General features: G+C 42.4%; 1 protein-coding gene across 1 annotated transcript in view; it reads right to left on the bottom strand.

Moving 5' to 3' along the window:
* TCHP (trichoplein keratin filament binding) overlaps nt 1–21537 on the bottom strand; it is a 41086-nt gene extending 19549 nt beyond the window's left edge. Inside the window, exons 1-6 of the mRNA XM_082252703.1 lie at nt 21398–21537; nt 12805–12995; nt 10650–10860; nt 9802–9858; nt 7248–7316; nt 6033–6206 (exon numbers count right to left, since the gene is read on the bottom strand). Of these exons, the coding sequence (XP_082108829.1) occupies nt 6033–6206; nt 7248–7316; nt 9802–9858; nt 10650–10860; nt 12805–12995 (702 nt within the window). The 5' untranslated portion in view covers nt 21398–21537. The remainder of the gene's footprint in view (nt 1–6032; nt 6207–7247; nt 7317–9801; nt 9859–10649; nt 10861–12804; nt 12996–21397) is intronic.
* Nucleotides 21538–22386: the final 849 nt, after the last annotated feature.

A 22386-nucleotide genomic window follows, 5' to 3' on the forward strand; every position in this document is an offset into this window, starting at 1 on the left:
AAAAAAAACACAGATCGCCGCTATTACTAGTAAAAAAAAATAAACAATAAAAATGACATAAATCTTTTCCGTAGTTAGTAAACGCGATAACTTTTGCGCAAACCAATCAAATAAAAATTATTTTACCAAAAATATGCAGCAGAAAACAAATTGGCCTAAAATGTTAAAAAAAGTTTGATTTTTAAATTTTTTTTGGGAATGTTATATATCAGAATGTAAAAAATATTGCTTTTTTTTTTTCCAAAATTGTCGCTCTTTTTTTCAAAAATTAAAAATCGCATAGGTGATCAAATACCACCAAAAGAAAACTCTATTTGTGGGGAAAAAAAGGACATAATTTAATTTGGGTACAGCGCCGCATGACGGCACAATTGTCCGTTAAAGTAACGCAGTGCCGAATCGCGAGGATTGTTTGCCCTTCTCCTTCGTAAATGGGTTCACAGTAGCTGAATGAGGTAGTGAAACTGAAGGAGAGGAGAAACACTGGAATACTAGTCAGTACCAGTGTGCAAAAGTGTATAAAATAAATCATCTCTAATGCTGAGTGTCCAATGTATGTCAATGCTGCTGCATTATGTAACACTTTTAGTTTCTTTTACATTTTAGAATGGGGTGCCTTGAGATTGTGCCTAATTTTAAAGGGTACCTTGACTGAAAAAAGGTTGAGAAACACTGACTTAGAGGCACCTCTCTTATCTTTCATATTCTGTAGCTCCTGCTGGATTTTGCTTCTAATCCCCTTGTACAGGCTGTCATTTGTGGATGGACATTTTATGGTTACACAAACTACCACGTTACTATAATCTTTTTATATAGACTATAAACTGAATGACTTATGAATAAATGGTTCTGGAACGAATCATCTGAGCTTCCATTATTTCTTATGGGGAAATTTGCATATATATATATATATATATATAAAAGAGTGCTTTGGATTACAAGCATGTTTCCGGCACTAATTATGCTCGCAATCCAAGGTTTTACTGTACCTGTAATAAATAATAAGCCAGTAAATGAGCATGTTAAGTTTTTGATGTGTTACCCCTTCCACACAATTCTGCTTTTTTCCATCTGTCTCAGAATAGTGAAGGAATGGGCTCACTTACTATGAGATTTTCTAACAACTTTTTACAAAGCAAAATGTCCAAAGTAAAATAAATACATTAACTATTAACATAAGCTTACAAGCAAACTCGAACTCAGGAAAACTCAAGAAAACGCTGCCAGTTTCCACAGACAGAAATATACTTTTATTTTAAACTGGATTTATAGAATACTTTTCGGACAGATACTGCAATATTACAAGGGATGAGATTCTGTGCAACCTCCCTCTCCTGCTTTCTTGTGTGTGAGGAAAGTTGTGGCAGGCTTGAAATGAGTAAGGCGCTAAAGGTAGAGAACACATTGGCCTACTTTATCACAGGTTCAGAAGATAAGATTACTGACAGGTATTTAGCTAGCAGGACAGGCAGCTGCACAAGAATAATACCAGGATATCATGCAGAGATATCCAGAAGCTAAACGGATTCCAGAGAATCTAAATGCAAAATGTTCACTACAGATTGGCGTTTAAGCCTCGTACACACGTTCAGATAATCGGACGACTTATCGTTCGCATGATACTAACATCGAATTCAACAATGCGTACAAACCGTATGATTTTTGTCGTAAGATTCTGGAAAAGCTTCCTGGTTGCTTAGCTACGTATCAGATGGTGCAAAACAAAAACAATGGCAGTCAGGCTTTTTCCGTGTCATTTTAGTGTTTCTGAGCATGCGCGGTCTTTGTCGATCGATTTTTAGCCGGCGCATAGTGTACTGATGAAACGATTTTCGTTCGCGAGGCAATTGTACGACAGAAGTTTTCCTGTTTGTCCCTTCGGATTTTGTTGGACCAACTGTCGTGATCGGCTGTCGAAAGCTGTTTACCAATGATCAGATTATCGTGCGATCGAAAGCGAGTTTTATCGTACGATTATCGGAACGTGTTTACGGGGCAATAGCTTTAGTCTTCATACCTTAGGATGCTGACATTAATATTGTATTTGCTGTATAGTTACATGCCTCAGGCTAATTGCTGTAAAGTTCTTGCTGTGAATTCAACAAATGGAACTTGCTGATTAGGGAAGTAAACATAGAGAAGACCTCACCGGTGAGCTGCTGTTTTCTCACTATCCACTCAGTCTGTATTTCTTTGACTGCAGTAGAGAAAAGTAAATGCTCAGGCCCATGTGTACTGTGTGGCAGGGGTATCTGGATCAGAATACTGGTTGAATAGAATTGCTTATTTTTCATATCCAAACAGAAAATGATCAGACAGGAAATTAATGCATTGCCCATGAGTGCGCAATTATTGTCATATTGTCCAAAATTGCTTTATAATAACGTTGTTCATGTGAACTCTGCCTGTGTTTTAATACATTAGCCCAGATTGTATTCAATGAATTATTTATCACAAAGAATAGAGTCACATTGACACCAGTGAGAACTGTGCACAAAGCTCCAAAGAAATCAACCCTCCACAATAAAACCCAGCTAAACAAAGCTTACCCAGCAATAATTATTTCTAGTTACATGTGTACTAGTTGTTACTAGAAGCCCCATGCACACTTTCCATTACCGTAACACAAATGAATGCTAGCTACACACACTGACTGTAAACCTGTGAAGCAGGAGCAGCTGTTTTGTCGATGAAACACATGCAGTTTTGCTGTGTACACTAAAAGTAGAAAATAAAGGATGCAAACACGAAGTACCCATAGGGTCTAGTTATCAAAAAAAATGTTGTGCAAAGAGCTCATCATTTGTCAGGAATAATAACCAAAATGTTTGTAATAAGTGTAAAAAAATCAGATTCTGACATTTTTTTAAGGCAAATGTAACAATAAGTCCCATTCACATTGGAGCGACTTGTCATGACACTGTCAAATCGCATGACAAGTCGCATCCTATTGCCGGCAATCGCACTGTTCTAATCGGTGCGATGCCGACTTTGCAATGTTGAATTAATTTGAAAAAGTAGTATGTGCACTACTTTTGGCGATTTCGGGTGCGACTTGAACAGACATTTGTGCATGAAGCTGCACAGATGTCTTCAAAGACATGCGGCTTTAAAATCGAGCGATTTCAGATGAAGTTGCACAATTTCAAAGCGGCATTCAATGTGTGCCAGGGATAACTGTCATTTAACCTAAGAGAAAATAGACTTAAAGCTTCAAAAGTTAAAGTTACTAAACCCAGGACCCTGCATTCACACTATCTGGTGTCCCACAGTACACAGAACATGGAAATCCAATAATTTTAATATAAACTGCTAAATACCTTTTCTCATCAGCAGCATATAGTTTTGTTACTTTTATCGGTGTCTGGTTAAAGCTTGTAAGAATATTTTTTATTCTACTCTGACTGTCCTATGAGGCTGCAGGATCCCTGAACCTCTGCCTGGACAGTGCTGATTGGCCCTGTGCTGATCACATGCACCCTTCCAAGAAAAACAAAAAACTCTTTTTACAATACACACAAAACTGAGCATGTGCAGAGTGACTTTAAAAGCTCTGTCTTATCAGGAGGTGGATTGGGGACAGAAGGGGAGGATCAGAGAAGACAGGATCACACAGCCTTTTACACAATGCAGCGGATTAACCCCTTAGGTTCCACAGTGAGTATACCAAGCATGCTTTACTACATACACAGACTGATTTTACTCTTGTAGGTTTAGTAACACTTTAAGGCCATTTGACCAGAAAAACGAAAGAACGTTTATACAATAGAGAAAATATCTTAACAGTCTAGGCTAAGAAAAAATTCAACCTAAAGAGCAAATAACATAAGGGAGACCTTCCCACTATAAACTAATTAGTTTAATAAGAATTTACATAGCCATTTTCCCAATGAAAGTGCAATTGCATTTGTTTTGTGCAAATGGGACTAAAAATGAATGTATATACTGCAGGTTATATTCTGTGCTGTTCAAATGTAAATGATTGCTTTAAAGCAGAAAACCTATTTGGCCACTAGATTGAGCAAAGTATTAGTGTAGTATGCTCACCACTGAAAGTGTACTGCAGAAAGTCAACGGCTAAAGAAAATTGATGCAATGGGGTTTATTTACTAAAGCTGGAGAGTGCAAAATCAGTCTCACCTCTGCATAGAAACCAATCAGCTTCTAACCTGTTTAATTATGCTTTGGCAATATTAAAAAAAAACAATCTAGAAGCGGTTTCGTTTCTATGCAGAAGTGAGATTGGTTTTGCACTCCCCAGCTATAGTAAATAAACCTTAATGTTGCAGAGAGGGACAGCTTTATGGGACTGAAACCTTCTACAGATCACCTAAGATAAGGTAAACAACAGAGTTCTGTCTTCTGTCTGTTTCTCCTGCAGTAACGGATTCATTCCACTGTGAGTGGTGAGCAGTGCACAGGGAACTCATACACTTAGCTTAAAGTGCACAGGTTTTTCTCATTACTTTTTCTTCTAGTTGAATTTTCTTAGCCTATCGTGTTAGGCTATTTTCTCTATTGGTCTATTGTTATTGAACTCTTCTGGTCCAATGTTCCTAAGGCTATTTTCTCTAAGGATCAAATGTTAAGAGCATGTAGCATTCAAAGTCCAAAAGGCAACAGATAGAAACAGACAGATATTATTCGCACAAATGCTGAGACACTCGCACACCAAATTTTTCTAAACTTTTGTGTATGTAAACCCAAACAATAAACTTTTCTTATTTGCTCTTTTTGGTCTACTAACCACTTCTGGAACAGAAGGTTTTACCCCCTTAATGACCAGGCCATTTTTTTCGATACGGCACTGCATTGTTTTAACTGACAATTGCGCGGTCGTGCGATGCTGTACCCATATACAATTGATGTCCTTTTTTTCCCACAAAGAGAGCTTTCTTTTGGTGGTATTTGATCACCTCTGCGATTTTTATTTTTTGCGTTATAAAAAAAAAAAAATATATATATTTTTTACTTTCTTCTATAAAACATTCAAAATCAAATTTTTAAACTTTTTAGGCCAATTTGTATTCTGCTGCATATTTTTGGTAAAGAAAATCCCAATAAACGTTTATTGATTGGTTTGCACAAATGTTATTGCGTCTACAAACTAGGGGAAATATTTATGTCATTTTTATTTATTTTTTTAATAGTAATGGCAGCAATCTACAATTTTTAGAGGGACTGCGATATTGCGGTGGACAGATCAGACACCTGACATTTTTTGACACTTTTGGGAGTACCAGTGACCTTACTACAGTAATCAGTGCTAAAAATATGCACTGTTTCTGTACTTATGACACTGGCAGGGAATGGGTTAATACCAGGGGCGATCAAAAGGTTAAAATGTGTCCCTAGGGGGTGCTTTCTAACTGTGTGGAGGATGGGCTTGTTGGATGAACACAGATACCTGTGTTCCTAAATAGGAGAAACACAGGATTTCACTACTCAGAACAGCGGTCTGCCTTGTTTACATTGGCAGACCGCCATTCTGTCTCCACAGGGAGCGATCGCGGGTGCCCTGTTGCTCTGCGCCCCCTGTAAAACTACATATAGGTACATAATTTCACGGGACAGAGCTGCAGTATAAGTACAGCGGCTGGTCGGCAAGTTGTTAATATCCCATTGAAAATGTTTTGGTATATTGGGCTGATAAGTGTAAAAAAATATTGCTTGATTTTAGCAGAAACCTTGTGAGCTGATATCTTTCTGTGCTCACTGCCTGTGTACAAGCAGGGGTTTTAGAGATGTGGACAGAGGAGGAGATGATAAGAGGTCTGTGTTCTTTGTAATCCATCAGAAATTAATCAGGCAGGGCTGACACCAGGTGCTTAAGCATTTAGAGCCATAAATACACTGATGTCTTATCAAAAATTAAGGTAGGAGCACATTTATTACTAGCAAATGTTATTTTTCTCAACTTGCTGTGTGTTTAAAGAGATAAAATAAGTATTCCCAAGATGTGCTAAATATGTTTTTTTTTTTTTTCTCATCTATTTTTGCTAAAACATACTCCTTACCAGGATGCTCCTTACCTCCAGTTCCCTCAGTTTGAGCTCCTCCATTTGCTGCCGCAGGACTTCAGCTTGCTCCCTCTCTGCCTGGCGCCGTCTCTCCTCCTCTCGTTTCATATTCTCTAGCGCTTCACGCCGGGCAAGTTCATATTGGTTCTCAAACCTCTTCTTCGCTTCTTCCTCTTCTAATTTTTCCTAGAAAATAAAGTGCTTTCTTTAACAAAATAGATTACAGCTTTAATTGAAGCTACTGTACATCAGCCATTAAGTGGAACTCCAAACAAAACATTTTTTTATTTTTTGATGAAGTGGAGAGTGGAAGATTGTTAAAACTGCTGTTAGATTTGTGTTGTTGTCTGTGTCCCCACTGGAGGGAATCACTTTCGGTTTCTGTCCTGGTGGAGAAAAAGAGGAAGGATCCTGAATTGGGCAGTCATCACCGGAATAGAGGTTAGGGGAAATAACCCAGTGGAACATGGAATGAGGTTTCCCCTCACTTCCCATTGTGTTTCTGGAACAGGAAGTGAAAGAAAGTACCTCCAATGAGACATAGACAGAGATCAAAAAAATCTTCTTACTCCTTAAAGCTATTCTTAACAGTCCTAACAGTTGCAGGCCAGTCAAGTTCCTCCACCCCAAACTTGCTCATCCATGTCTTAATGAACCTTGTTTGTGCACTCGTGAGCAGTTACGTTGGAACAGGAAGGGGCCAACCCCAAAATGTTCCCACAAAGTTGAGAGCATAAAATTGTCCAAAATGTCTTCATATGAGCTAAGGGGAAAAGCCCAACCCCTGAAAAACAGCCCCACAGTATAATCCCCCTCCACCAAATGATTTGGTTCAGTGCAAAAAGCAAAGGTTATAAAGACATAGATGAGCAAGTTTGGGGTGGAGGAACTTGATTGGCCTGCACAGAGTTCTGACCTCAACCCAATAAAACACCTTTGGGATGAATTAGAGCGCAGACTGCGAGCCAGGCCTTCTCTCCAATATCAGTGCCTGACCTCACAATTGCGCCTCTGATAGAATGGTCAAACATTCCCATAGACACACTCCTAAACCTTGTGGACAGCCTTCCCAGAAGAGTTGAAGCTGTTATAGCTGCAAAGGGTGGGCCAACTCAATATTGAACCCTACAGACTAAGACTGGGAGACATGTAAAGGCAGGCATGCCAAAACTTTTGGTACTATAGTGTATCCGTCTAAGAATCTTTTAGTTAGGACTGAGGAATTACCTTATTTCTCTCCGTGATCTGTTCTCCCCAAGTATCGACCACATACTGCTTATGTATACTGGACTCCACCTTTAGAGAAAACGATATTCATTCAACCGACACATCGATGATCATCATAACGTTCTGAATTATTTACAATAAAAATGTATGGACTATGCTCCATGAGGCATCAAAAATACCTACAGCCTGATAATGGGGCTACACAATCTATAAAAGCAAGATCATTTCTATAAAATGCATATTACTATTTTCCAAAATGATATCCTTACCCAAATAATAAACGTAAAATTGTGAAAAATGTGATTTAAAAAATCTGTGATTATGGGTTTATCATTATTATAAACTTTCATAACATAAATAAGAATGGCAAATGTAGGGTACCCCAATAAGACTGCATTCACCCCTGAGCGTTTCGTACCTCGAAGCTCAACAAGCAAAATCCTTTTCATTTTAATGGCCTCTGTTGACGTTCAGATGAGAACAGGGGCTATTGATTTTGCTTGTTGAGCGGGTTTAAGCTACAAAACGCTCAAGATGAATGCAGCCCAAGTTCAATTAACTTCAGCCCTCCACAGCTGCACATACTCACCTTCTCTTTACTACTTCGCTGGCTGTGAATATTGATCAGATATACCCAGTACTTGTAGATATGGGGAGCATGCGATTCACTTGCACTTCTCCCACATGACAGCGTGATTATTGATGATTGGCTGTTCAGGTATCCAATGATGTCACAAAAGGATAAAGAAAAAGAACTCAACCCTAGGTAGACTCCAAGTCACAGCTCGTAGCTAAGACAGGACTTCTTCTCTAAGCTACCAACATTAAAAGAGAAGTACGGGTTTCTTTCTTTTTTTTTTTTTAATTCATACTTACCTAAGTGGATGCAGCATCAGTCCACCTCTACACTGAGAAACACTGAGCGATCGAACGCTGCCAATTGCTCGTTTCTCACAGCTCAATGAGCAGAGAGCTGCTGACTGTCAGTAACTGCTCTCTGCTCTGCCCCTCCTTGCTCATTGGAGCGCTGTGCTGAGTAGGGATCAGAAGCGGCTGGCTCAAGCTCTTAGCAGCTAGTTGAGTGGCTGAGACAGGTGTCAGTCAAGGGATCTAGGCGTATCCCGACTCCATGGTCATGATAATGCAAAGCCTGGACCAACTCTGTGGCATCAGCAGAGAGTAGACTTCCGCCCGCTCTCTGCTAAAATGAGCCACAGGAGTGCAGAACGAACTGCACTCCTGTATTCCATAGGAGAAGTACAGCCAAACGAGCTTTGGTTGTACTTCTCTTTTAAGCTTAGTTAGGCTTTGGGTAACAAAGAGAAGGTAAATATTTCCAAATGGGATGGGCAGTTGTTAGGGACACCAGATGTTCATTTTAATCAAGTGAAGGGTAGAGTGTCTGTAAACCCTCACATATACCCAGTGAAGTGACTGGCCTCAGATGATACACAGAAATTAAACAAATCCTCCTACATAAGTTGTATCTTTCTATCTGCATTCTTCTCTTCTCTATATCCGTTCAAACCCAGAATATATAAAGCTTGTCTGAGAGTTCAGAAAAAAGGGGGCAGAGAGCTGAAGTTACACTCTGTACAGCTCAGTGAGGAGAGCTCTGAAAGCAGATTGGATGAAAGGGGCACACCGCAGTCCACACAGCACACAGGAACAGAGATAAGGCTGTCAATCTGCTGGAGGTCCCTCCCCTGTCCCATTTCTCTTGGTGTCAGGAAAACTTGTCAGACGTGACCCATGCTGATAGCAGAAGAATGATGCAGCAGACAGAAATGACACTTAGTGCTATGGATTGAGACAAGGACACACTATAGAGGGATGTGCTTTGTTATTGTATATTTTATGCCCGAGAATTACAACCTCTTCAAGGCAAGGGGAGAGGAATATGTTATGAATGAACACCTTAATTTTTTGTGACAATTATTGATGACTGCATGATTTACACTTGCTCTTGCTGCAGAAAGCACTAAAAATATCACCATCAAGCTATCGGTGCTGAGACTTAAAGTGCTGCAGTATCTAGCATGTCAAAAATACATTTACGGACCTGTTCACCTCACTCTACATATTTTGCAGCTGCCTTTCACAGAAATCATTTTGGGGTCTATTTAGAAAAGAAAACTATCTGGAAATATGTCACAAGCATTTGCCCAGCTATCATGAATAATCTCCATAATTGTCCTAATACATATATTTCCTAGGATCATCAACTTCATCTACCAGCCACAATGCAATATTTTCTGAAAAACCATATTTAGGAAAATACAGTATTATAGCCACTAGGAGCAGCCAATAGTAAATAAACATATTAAGCAAATTACAGTGATTATTTGTTATGGCTGGAAGAATGCTTGGGACATTAGTCCAGCAAAATATTTTTTTAAAAACAGACCTCTAAGTGTTATTATAGAGTTTTTTTTTTTTTTTTTATTGCTAGTTGTCCAGTTTCTATTGATTATAACTTTTGAAGAACGGATAAAATGAATCTGGTGTAACAATGTTGTGTATATATAATCAAAACCATGAACTTAAGGTTTACCTCGCGTAGTTTCAGATTGTTCTTCTTCCACTGCTCATACAGCATCTCCTCAGCAAGCTTGTGGTAAAAGAATGACACATGATTAAAACAAACAATTAGAAACAAAGAAAGCTATATCAGTGCACCAACTCATTGTTAAAGGAAACAATTCATGAGAGAAACATGGAGGCTTCCAGTGCTGACCTAGCTTCTAAAAGCACTAGATTCTAGAAGAATGTCCGCTATAATCCTTTTACTTTAGAAGAGAAGTGTGGGATTCAAAAATAAAAAACATTCATACTCATCTAGATATCTACAGCATTGCTCTGTTCATTGCCGGCTCTGCACCGAGAACTGAGCGATCAAAGACCGCTGACCACTCGGTTCTCGGGACTGTCAGTCACCACTCTGTGCTCTGCCCTTTCAGCGCTCACTGGAACTCCAGACTGTGGAGTAGGCTTGAACCAGCTGACTCAGGCTCTCAGTGGTGCGCAGGGAGCACTCAACAATGACTGGTAATGCCTGGAGTCCGGAATCTGGGTGCATAATGACATTATTGTCAGGATCCCTGCAAATCCTAGAGCAGCTAAATCTGGGTCACTGGAGTGCAGAACTAAGTGCACTCCTGTGACCCACAGTAGAAGTATGGCCAAAAGAGCTTTGGCCATACTTTTCCTTTAACTCGGTTAGTCAGTGGCCTGGAATATGTATGTCGCTAAGGACATTTTGCAGACTATCCAGATCTTCATGCTAATTCTGGGTCAGTGACCAAAAAGGTATTTAGGTTAATGGAGTAGAATAACAGCCAGGCAAGTAGCATCTTCTAAAGGTCAGCAATGGTAGCTCCTTCTATCCTATTTTCAGCAAACCTTTTTTCTACGCTCCTCCCGTGCAGACCTTAGCCCCTCTGCTCGTTCCCTCATGCTGTCGAGGTCAGGCTCCCTATTCTGAGAAAGCTCCTTCAACTCTGTTTCCAACATATTTCTCTCTTCCTGTAACATTTTACGGAGCTCATCTCTCCGGCGTTCCAGGTTCTTCCTTTTCTCTTCTCTCTGTTTCTCACGATGGTAAGCATTCATACTAAAGAAAAAAAAAGAAAATAGGCATTAATATTCAAAAACACAGTAGTACTGAGCAATGCAAACAGCAATGACAACCCAGGGCTGTAAGGGATCGCTTGTTAGGCAAGTCTGCCATAATATGCTAACATGCCATGCATACTACCATACTGTGGCTTAAACCTCCTGGGGCCCCTTTTGCTAATTATTTTTTTTGCATAGGTTGAATTCCGCTTCAACATTTTACAGATGAGAAAAGCTAGGTAGGATTTTTCAGCAAGCAAAAAGTAAAGCAACAATTTGCTTTGGTCCAGTCATGTGATCTCCCCTGTGTCAGCCAGCACCAGCTGCAGCAGAGAGCACTCAACAATGACTGGTAATGCCTGGGAGCGGTGATTTCACCCATTTGTTTACTATGACCCCTCCCTTGTCTGCACTCCCTTCTCTCCCCTGCAGCTGCCACTGGCTGACACAGGAGGCTGGATCGGCTGACCGGACTGGAGCAGCCTGAAAATAAGTAAGTATACAGATCTCTCTTATGCAGGTTAGTCAGAATAAGTGTTAGGAGGGGAAAGGGAGCATTTTTAGGAGTAATTAGGATTTGCCTAGAATTCCACTTTAACTACATTGTACACTTTCAAATGATTTTTGTATTCTAACTAGGTATTAGTGTAGTTATATTCTCCGTTTAATTTGGCTTACGTGGTAATGATGGGCCTACATGTTGCTGCTGTAGTTTATAGTGTCATGGCGGATCAATTCCCCTATGTTCATGTATTCATTCACCTACCTTGTCCTTATTCTCCTTATTCACCAAAGGGACAGGGCATAGGTGTGTGCAGCCAATAGCATTAGGGTGTGCACCTCATAGCTCAAACACCTGCGCATATATATATATATATATATATATATATATATATATATATATATATATATATATATATATATATATATATACCATTTATTTGCTGGTACCCTCCCCCCTTCTAAGGCAATGCTGAACACTGCAGAATCTGATGCAATTTTGTTGATAATGACGAGCCGATAGCCCTCTCACCAGTCCTAAGAGAAAAACTCTAGGCATCCTTTGCAGAGGGGGGTCCCCTCAGTCTCCCCCTGAAGCACTCAGAGAACAGTGGTATGTGCGCAGATGTTGGCTGCATGCTCCATTCTCCTTAGGACAGCAGCACAGGTGTTGTTAATGCAGCCAATGCTATGCTGCAACAGACATTCACATTTCTCTCTAGCAGAATGAAGTTCTCTACGGCTAGATCTCTAGTGAACAGGAGCCAGTGAGCAGAGGTCTTCTGCCTTCCAGATCCTAGGTGCAAAAACCCTAGCTTTCCTGGCAGTTTAAAGGCAATGTTCACCTTTGGAACATGTTCCACCTGTATTTAGGGTGTAAGTAACATGTTCAACATGCACCCCCTCTCCCCTAAACCTAATATGTTGATGGATACATTATTTATTGTTGAGTTGTTTGGTTCAAATATAGCGGACCCAATACCTTACAATCAGATCAATGCTGCATGTGTCTAGCCTCTACACCAAGAACTGAGCGATCATAGATCACTGGTTACTCAGTTCCCAATCTTCTGTGAGCAGAGAACCTGGAGACTGTCAGTGTGGTATCAAGTGATACTCACATTTAAGGTCTTTTATGTGCAAGGATTTATGCCCAAAAAAAACAAAACATATGTGTTCTGGGTATATGTCCCTGAATGCATAGGGCACTAACATGAGTACCACTCGGTACAGGATTCAGCCCCATCCAGCTGCAGCATATTTCATCCTGTCATTGACTCTGACAGGCTGGGCGCAACACCTCTGTCTTCCAAGTGCACTAAAATGCCAGGATTGCAAACACAGGGGCTAAAAGTCCAGTGTGCAAGAGGCCTTGGAAGTAACATCTTGTATAATGTATGCTATGGAATTTAATAAAATGAGTAAAAGTGAAATGCATTACCTCTGTTCATAGGAAATACGTGAACTCCACTGAGCTTGTTTGCTGCTACACACATCTGACTGTTTAAAATACCGATTGGCCGTGTCCCACTCATTACGAAAACGAGCTTCTTGCTCTCTGTGGCGAACAATCTGTTTCTCCAGAACCCTGCTACGACTGTGCCAGTTTGAAGGTAGTGTCGGCAGCGCCATCTGATCATTAAAAAAAAAAAAAGTAATTTATTTAATTTGGGCAATATAAGTTAGACAACTGTGAGCAAGAGTCAGAAAAATAAATGATTCACTGCTCTTTGCGCTACACCAAATTTTCTTATTCATTAGATAACAGCAGGAGTCACGTCTGACAGATTTCACCTTGCAGCCCTGGAGTGCAGCGATTCATTTATTTTTCTGTATAATTTGCCAGAATACAACGAGCTGAGCCAGCAACAGAGATTTCCAGTGGAGCCTGTGATGAGCCACTTAACTTGAGCGGTATACATATCTTCTATCTGGAACATAACCAAGAGTGTTTGGTCTTTAATTTGCAAGCAATATGACTTCAGAAATTAATTTCACCTGTGACATGTACATTTTTCAGAATGTGATGCTTGACCATTCCTGGCTGTGTTTTGTAGCATCACCTATCTTTAATTTCTAAACAGAGAACAATAGAAGATTCTAGCCCAATTGATCAATTCTTCTTTCTTCATAGGCATCCAAATCTATTTGAGGGCTATCTGTTCTGATGGTGTATACCAGTGTTCGCCAAACTGCAGCCCCCAAGTCAGATGAGGCCCTTTTCTTCCGTTTATCCGTCACCTGGGGCACTATTCCTTCCACTGACGCTAAAGATGAGGAGCTATTCTTTTCACTGACACCAACAGCGGGGCATAATTCCTCCCACTGATATAAATGATGGAACACTATTCTTCCCACTGACACCACAGTTTGAGCACTATTACTCCCACTGATACCAACATTGGGGCACTATTTCTTCCACTGACAACAACGGGGCACCATTACCCCCACTGACACCAACAACAGGGCACCGTTCCTCCCACTAACACCAACAACGGGGCACCGTTCCTCCCACCGACACCAACAACGGGGCACCGTTCCTCCCACCGACACCAACAATGGGGCACCGTTCCTCCCACCGACACCAACAATGGGGCACCGTTCCTCCCACCGACACCAACAACGGGGCACCGTTCCTCCCACTGACACCAACAACGGGGCACCGTTCCTCCCACTGACACCAACAACGGGGCACCGTTCCTCTCACTGACACCAACAATGGGGCACCGTTCCTCCCACTGACACCAACAACGGGGCACCGTTCCTCCCACTGACACCAACAACGGGGCACCGTTCCTCCCACTGACACCAACAACGGGGCACCGTTCCTCCCACTGACACCAACAACGGGGCACCTTTCCTTCCACTGACACCAACAATGGGGCACCTTTCCTTCCACTGACACCAACAATGGGGCACCGTTCCTCCCACTGACACCAACAACGGGGCACCGTTCCTCCCACTGACACCAACAACGGGGCACCGTTCCTCCCACTGACACCAACAATGGGGCACCGTTCCTCCCACTGACACCAACAACAGGGCACCATTCCTCCCACTGACACCAACGGGGCACCGTTCCTCCCACTGACACCAACGGGGCACCGTTCCTCCCACTGACACCAACAGGGCACCGTTCCTCCCACTGACACCAACAACGGGGCACCATTCCTCCCACTGATACCAACAACGGGGCACCATTCCTCCCACTGACACCAACAACGGGGCACCATTCCTCCCACTAATGGAGTACTATTCCTCCCACTGCCACTAATTGGACACTATTTCATCTATTGACACCAACGATGGGGTAATAGTCCTCCCAGTCCCACTAATAAAAATAATAGGGTACTTTTCTCCCTCCTATGAAAACAGTAGCTATGTCACTTTTAAATTCCCACTGACCACCAAGACATTGTTTACATTCAAAGACGCTGGGGCATTTTCTACTCCTGCTGGCTACAGTCTGACCTCCCTACAATTCGAAGAACAGTAAACTGGCCCTTTGTCTAGAAAGTTTGAACATCTCTGGTTGATACCCTGTAAGCTGTTCAGTACTCAGTGGTGTCAGTACTGTTTGAAAAATCTTCCTTCATGAAGGTATATCCAAGCCTTACTAAAACACATTAAAAACAACACACATAAAAATGATAAAGTAGAATTGCTACTAAAAACACATATGTATAAAAGATAAACAAACATGGTTATTTTTATGTCAACCCCAGTTTTTAGTAATAGCAATTCTGTATGGGTCTTGTGTTTGCCTCACTGCAAACATTCTATGCATGAAGGTAAAAAAAAACCTCCTCTGTGCAGCAGTCCCCCCAGCCCCCCTAACACTTACCTGAGCCCAATCGCGATCCAGCAATGTGCACAAGAGCCTTGGGAAGCAGGTACCTGGTTTGACAGGTACCCAGTCCCACTTGGATTGCCTAGGCGATCGGAGCAGAAGTTCTCCTCTCCCCTGCAGTCGTCTGGGACAAGTTACAGGTCCCAGAAGACTGCAAGACCATTTACAATGTGCAGCGCTGCTCACACATTGTGCAGCTTCACAGTCGGGTGCCCACAGTTCAGATGCTGGGGACAGAAGATCTGGGGAAGGAATGGCTTGGTTTTCACAGACAGGATCGGATAGCAGCGGGTGTCAGCGGACATGTCTCTGCTGACATCCGCTGCCCCATAGGGATGCATGGAGAATTTCGATCAGCTCCGCCTAAAAAACTTACAGGCGGATCTGATCGGACCGCCCGTGTGAAAGGACCCTTAGAGACAGCAAGAGAGCCATTGGCACCTGCTGCTGAAAATCAAATGCTGTGAGGAGGGATTGGGGCTGAGCCACACTGTGTGTGTTAACAGAGGCAGACTACCTGGCTCAGGAGCAAGCCTGCAGGTGTGCCCTCATAAGAAGCCGCTGCTCCAAAGAGAGAAGGGGAGGATTGGGGCTTCTCTGTGCAATATCATTGCACAGACCAGGTAAGAATAACATGCTTGTTATAAAAAAAAAAAAAAAAAAAAATGATATATATATCATTATATTATATATATATATATATATTGCACACACACGCATCGGACACTTTATTAGGTACACCTGTTCAATTGCTTTGTAACACAAATTGCTAATCGGTCAACCAAATGGCAGCAACTCAATGCATTTAAGCATCTAGATGTGAAGAAGACAACTTGCTGAATTTCCAACTTGAACATCAGAATGGCAAAGAAAGGGGATTTAATTGACTTTGAATGTGACATGGTTGTTGGTGCCAGGCAGGCTGGTCTGAGTATTTCAAAAACTGCTGATCTACTGGGATTTTTACGCACAACCAACTCCAGGGTTTACAGAGAATGGTACGAAAAAGAGAAAATATTCAGTGAGCGGCAGTTGTGTGGGAAAAAAATGGTCAGAGGAGAATTGACAGACTGGTTCGAGATGATAGAAAGAAAACAGTAGCTCAAAAAAAAAAAACACTTGTTACAACCAAGGTATAAAGAATACCATCTCTGAACGCACAACACATCGAACCTTGATGCAGATAGGCTACAGCAGCAGAAGACCAAACTGGGTGCCACTCCTCACAGCTAAGAACAGAAAACCCAGGCTACAATTCACATAGGCTCACCAAAATTGGACAATAGAAGAATGGAAAAACGTTGCCTGGTCTGATGAGCCTTGATTTCAGCTGTGACATTCAGATGGTGGGTTCAGAATTTGGTGTAATCAACATGAAAGCATGGATCCATCCTGCCTTGTATCAATGATTCAGGCTGGAGTGTAATGTGATAGTGTAATGGTGTGGGGATATTTTTTTGGGCACACTTTGGGCCCCTTAGTACTAATTGAGCATCATTAAAACATCAAAGCCTACCTGAGTATTGTTGCTGACCATGTCCATCCCTTTATGACTACAGTGTACCCATCTTCTGATGGCTCCTTCCAGCAGGATAATTCACCATGTCACAAAGCTCAAATCATCTCACCACTGGTTTGCTGAACATGACAATGAGGTCACTGTACTCCAATGGCCTCCACAGTCACCACATCTCATCCAATAGAGCATCTTTAGGATGTGAAGGAACGGGAGATTACCATCATGGATGTGCAGCCGACAAATCTGCAACTGTGTGATGCTATCATGTCACTATGGACCAAAATCTCTGAGGAATGTTTCCAACTCCTTGTTGAATCTATGCCACGAAGAATTAAGGCAGTTCTGAATGCAAAAAGGGGTCAAACCCGGGACTAGCAAGGTGTACCTAATAAAGTGGCCAGTGTGTGCGTATGTATATATTATATATATACATATATACATACACACACAGTAATACCTTTTGTTTGCGAGTAACGTGGTATACGATTGTTTCGCAAGACGAGCAACATTTTTTTTTTAGATTGTAACTTGATATGCGAGCGCTGTCTTGCAAGACGAGCAGTAAAAGGATCAATTTCATAGTTTTAATGTTGAAAAAAAAAAAAAAATTAGAATTACACTCACAATGTATATGATGTTCAAGTGGAACTTCACTCTCTCAATTGTTATTCCTTATGCTGCTAGAATCAGTAAATAGGATTTAATTTCTTTAAACATTTTTCTTATATTTCTTCAGTTACTTCCTGGTCCCCATGCCTAGGCAAATTATGTCATACAGTGGGTACGGAAAGTATTCAGACCCCCTTAAATTTTTCACTCTTTGTTATATTGCAGCCATTTGCTAAAATCATTTAAGTTCATTCTTCTTCCTCATGAATGTACACATAGCACCCCATACTGACAGAAGAACGCAGAATTGTTGACATTGTTGCAGATTTATTAAAAAAGAAAAACTGAAATATCACATGGTCCTAAGTATTCAGACCCTTTGCTCAGTATTTAGTAGAAGCCCCCTTTTGATCTAATACAGCCAGGAGTCTTTTTGGGAAAGATGCAACAAGTCTTTCACACATGGATTTGGGGATCCTCTGCCATTCCTCCTTGCAGATCCTCTCCAGTTCTGTCAGGTTGGATGGTAAACGTTGGTGGACAGCCATTTTTAGGTCTCTCCAGAGATGCTCAATTGGGTTTAAGTCAGGGCTCTGGCTGGGCCATTCAAGAACAGTCACGGAGTTGTTGTGAAGCCACTCCTTCGTTATTTTAGCTGTGTGCTTAGGGTCATTGTCTTGTTGGAAGGTAAACCTTCGGCCCAGTCTGAGGTCCAGAGCACTCTGGAGAAGGTTTTTGTCCAGGATATCCCTGTACTTGGCCGCATTCATCTTTCCCTCGATTGCAACCAGTCGTCCTGTCCCTGCAGCTGAAAAACACCCCCACAGCATGATGCTGCCACCACCATGCTTCACTGTTGGGACTGTATTGGACAGGTGATGAGCAGTGCCTGGTTTTCTCCACACATACCTCTTAGAATTAAGGCCAAAAAGTTCTATTTTGGTCTCATCAGACCAGAGAATCTTATTTCTCACCATCTTGGAGTCCTTCAGGTGTTTTTTTAGCAAACTCCATGCGGGCTTTCATGTGTCTTACACTGAGGAGAGGCTTCCGTCGGGCCACTCTGCCATAAAGCCCCGACTGGTGGATGGCTGCAGTGATGGTGGACTTTCTACAACTTTCTCCCATCTCCTGACTGCATCTCTGGAGCTCAGCCACAGTGATCTTTGGGTTCTTCTTTACCTCTCTCACCAAGGCTCTTCTCCCCCGATAGCTCAGTTTGGCCGGACGGCCAGCTTTAGGAAGGGTTCTGGTCGTCCCAAACGTCTTCCATTTGAGGATTATGGAGGCCACTGTGCTCTTAGGAACCTTAAGTGTAGCAGAAATCTTTTTGTAACCTTAGCCAGATCTGTGCCTTGCCACAATTCTGTCTCTGAGCTCTTCAGGCAGTTCCTTTGACCTCATGATTCTCATTTGCTCTGACATGCATTGTGATCTGGAAGGTCTTATATAGACAGGTGTGTGGCTTTCCTAATCAAGTCCAATCAGTATAATCAAACACAGCTGGACTCAAATGAAGGTGTAGAACCATCTCAAGGATGATCAGAAGAAATGGAAAGCACCTGAGTTAAATATATGAGTGTCACAGCAAAGGGTCTGAATACTTAGGACCATGTGATATTTCAGTTTTTCTTTTTTAATAAATCTGCAACAATGTCAACAATTCTGTGTTTTTCTGTCAGTATGGGGTGCTATGTGTACATTCATGAGGAAGAAGAATGAACTTAAATGATTTTAGCAAATGGCTGCAATATAACAAAGAGTGAAACATTTAAGGGGGTCTGAATACTTTCGGTACCCACTGTACATCCAAGAAGTCTTCAGGAGAGAAGGGAGGGTTCTCAGCTTAACCCATGCCTGAGCTAAGGGCAGATGGATTCCAGGAAGTAAATGATACATGAATCATCTGCCCTTAATAAAGATGGCCATGACCAGAAACGCTAGGAGGGTGTTTTTCCAAGTAATTTCTCAACAAAATAAAGCATGGAGACATGGATGGATGTGGAAGATTGCTTTGAATAATACAAATAATTAAATAGAATTTTTGGTTTGTGGTGCTCAGATGCAGTGCAGTTCCACTTTAATGAGTCTGGTACTCATTCATGTAAAGTGTTGGTGTATACAGTACTGTATGTGGCCAGAGGTCCGGGGACGCTGGTGGCTTCCAGGGCTTCCTGGAGAACTCAGAGACACTCCCAGCTGGGTGGGGCGGGCGTAACGCACTTTTGGAGCACCCTGAAGTGTTAACAGTTCCCGAATGTCTCTAAGTTCTCCAGAATGTGCTTGGAGTCACCAGCACCCCCGAATCTCTGGCCGCATATGGTAATGTAAACACCAGCAGCTTTGCTGTATACACCAATGGCTTTATATGGATGAGCCCCATACTCCTTAACGCGGGATATTGTTTTTAACATTGTGAGTGAATTTCCACTTTTTATTTACATTAAAACTGTGATCCTTCTACTGATCGTATTTCCCCCATATCTCTGGCCACGTACTGTATACACCATACACTGTATTCTGTATTGCCGTATATCATCTCTTCTTTTGTATACTCTGTGGCTCTTTCTGGATTTTGCTTCTATTCCTCTTGTGGGGGCTGCAATTTATGGTTACACAATCTACCACATTACTATCTTTTTATGTGGACTTTAAACGGAAGCATTTAAGAATAAATGGTTGTGGAACGAATCATCTGGGTTTCCATTATTTCCTATGGGGAAATTGGCTTTGATATATAAGGGCCAGGGGCAGACTGGCAACTTTTGGCCCAGGGGGCAAGTACAAACCAGAAGCCCATGGTGCATTGACTTGGCCCACTCTCCCTCTTGCCAGCCTCCTCCTGACCCCCATTCCGAGCTGAAGCTCTACTCCAGATACTCTCTTATGCCCCATACACACGTGCAGATTATCTGCAGACTTTTGTCTGCAGACTTACCAAAACCATATAATATGAGGTCAAACCTAAACACTTTCAATTTGTATGCAATCCGGCAGGCCCTTGCACTACATAGAAAAGGTAAGTCTGCAGATAATCTGCACGTGTGTATGGGGCATTACTGGCTCAATCCGGGTTCCCGACCTGGCCAGCAGGAGGCGGTTAGGGGCAGCTGGGACAGCTCGGTCGGGGCTGGCGGAGGAAGAAGGGGATCTAGTGGGGCATGAAACTGGCCTCTGCTCAGACAGAGTTTACATCATCCATGCTGGGGGGAGGGGAGAGGCCTGCACTCCATCCTTGTCTTCAACCCAAACTCAGTACAGTAGGTCAATGGCGGGGACTTTTTACTTCTTTTCACCAGGAATCCTTTAGGCATGTCTGTGGCAGAAGCAGTGCAGCCTTTTTAAGGGGCATCAGAGCAGCCCGGGGGGGCAATTGCCCCCCTGACCCCTGGCCCAGTCGTCCCCTGATGAGGGCTTTGGATTACAAGCACGTTTCCGCAACTCACAATCCAAGGTATTACTGTACACACCTTTACAACTGCTGTAAGGCTAACTTCGCATTGGAGTCATGCAAAAATGCACACAGAATTGTGCACTTTCCCGAAACGCACAAAAACACACAGCCCTTTTTCAGGCATGCGGCAGTGTCATTAATCCCAAAACGCAACCGCATGCACCTTTGCTAATGCTCACACCTTTGCATGTGCCAAAACACAAAGTAACCCACCAATTTTTAAAAAGGGTCATGCACTTTTTTTGGTGCAGTTTTATTTGCGTGCAGGGCAGCCTATTGAAATAAATGGGCAGATGTAAGCGTGATGCACTAAAAGCACTTGCCCCATCGCGCCTGTATAGGTGTGATCAGAGGGAGACACACTGATATTCCTGACTATACAATGAGAACTGATTGGCCAGGTCAGGTTCAGGATATTGTAGATCAGCCTGGAGTAATACAGAGATTGCTGCCAAAATGCACACACCATGGGATATGTCTGCACTGTATACACGTGCTGTCTAGGATGTCAGACATACATAGGAAGGGGAGAATTCTCAGACACCTATAAGGACAGAACAAGGGCACACAAGACCAACGTACACTTCATTATTGTTCCTTACCGCTCTACTCTTCTGCTCCCAGCCTTCCTTTTAACGAATTCTAAGCCTTCATTTGCTAAGCACTTCCTGTTCCGGTGTCTATGGTTGCCATGGATACGGCTGCGGCGCGGTTATGGGCGGGTCCTGGCTGGAGAATGACAGTTGGAGAATAGAACGCCGTGTACGCTGTAATTGGATCGTTCTGAGATCCAAGACTTTGCAGGGAGACAGTGTGTATAGAGAAGGATCCATCACATCCACATTACTTCCTCCGCACTGGAGGGAGGGGGACAGGACAACATAATTTCTTACCTTTATTTCCGTTTATGATGGCTTCAAATGTATTGTCCTATTTATTTGCAATTCAATCAAAACAATTGAATCAGCAGCCAAATGAATAGGCATAACGTCACCTCTGTAGAGCTCCAGGCTAAACTTTGTTTTTTCATTTTGGATAGAATAATGGCCCGTACGCACGATCTGAAAATCAGACAACAGATCGTCTTTTTTTTTGCATGCTAGTCTATCGAAAATGAACAGGCTACTAAAGTTCCGAAAATTCTCGTACGACAGAATAAAAATTCGGAAGTGATGTAATGTGTTCTGTATTTGTATTGAATTTTTGGATGACAACTTTACTAACAGCTTCCTGACCGCCTGCTGCACATTAAGTCCCGGTTCACACTAGGGCGACCTGGTCGCCTCACAGGTCGCTGCAGGTCGCCTCCCATAGGGAAGCTGCGGACCCGTTCTAATAGGAGCAACACAAGTCGCTCCGACCTAGAAAAAGGGTCCGGAGCTTCTTTGGGGCGACCAGGAGGTCCGTGGCGGCCGCTCCGAGGTCGCGGTGCGCTGCTCGCACCGCGACCTCCGAGTCACGAAGTAGCGTCGCCCCTATGTGAACGGGGCCTTAAGCTGGCCATACACTAGCCGAAAAATTGTTCAAACTCATCTTCAAAAAAAAAAATCGGCCGTGAGAGCAGACAACCGTGCCATCATGTAATGACCAA

Source organism: Pelophylax lessonae (assembly GCF_965119305.1).
Source record: "Pelophylax lessonae genome assembly, chromosome: 1".
NCBI lineage: Eukaryota > Metazoa > Chordata > Amphibia > Anura > Ranidae > Pelophylax > Pelophylax lessonae.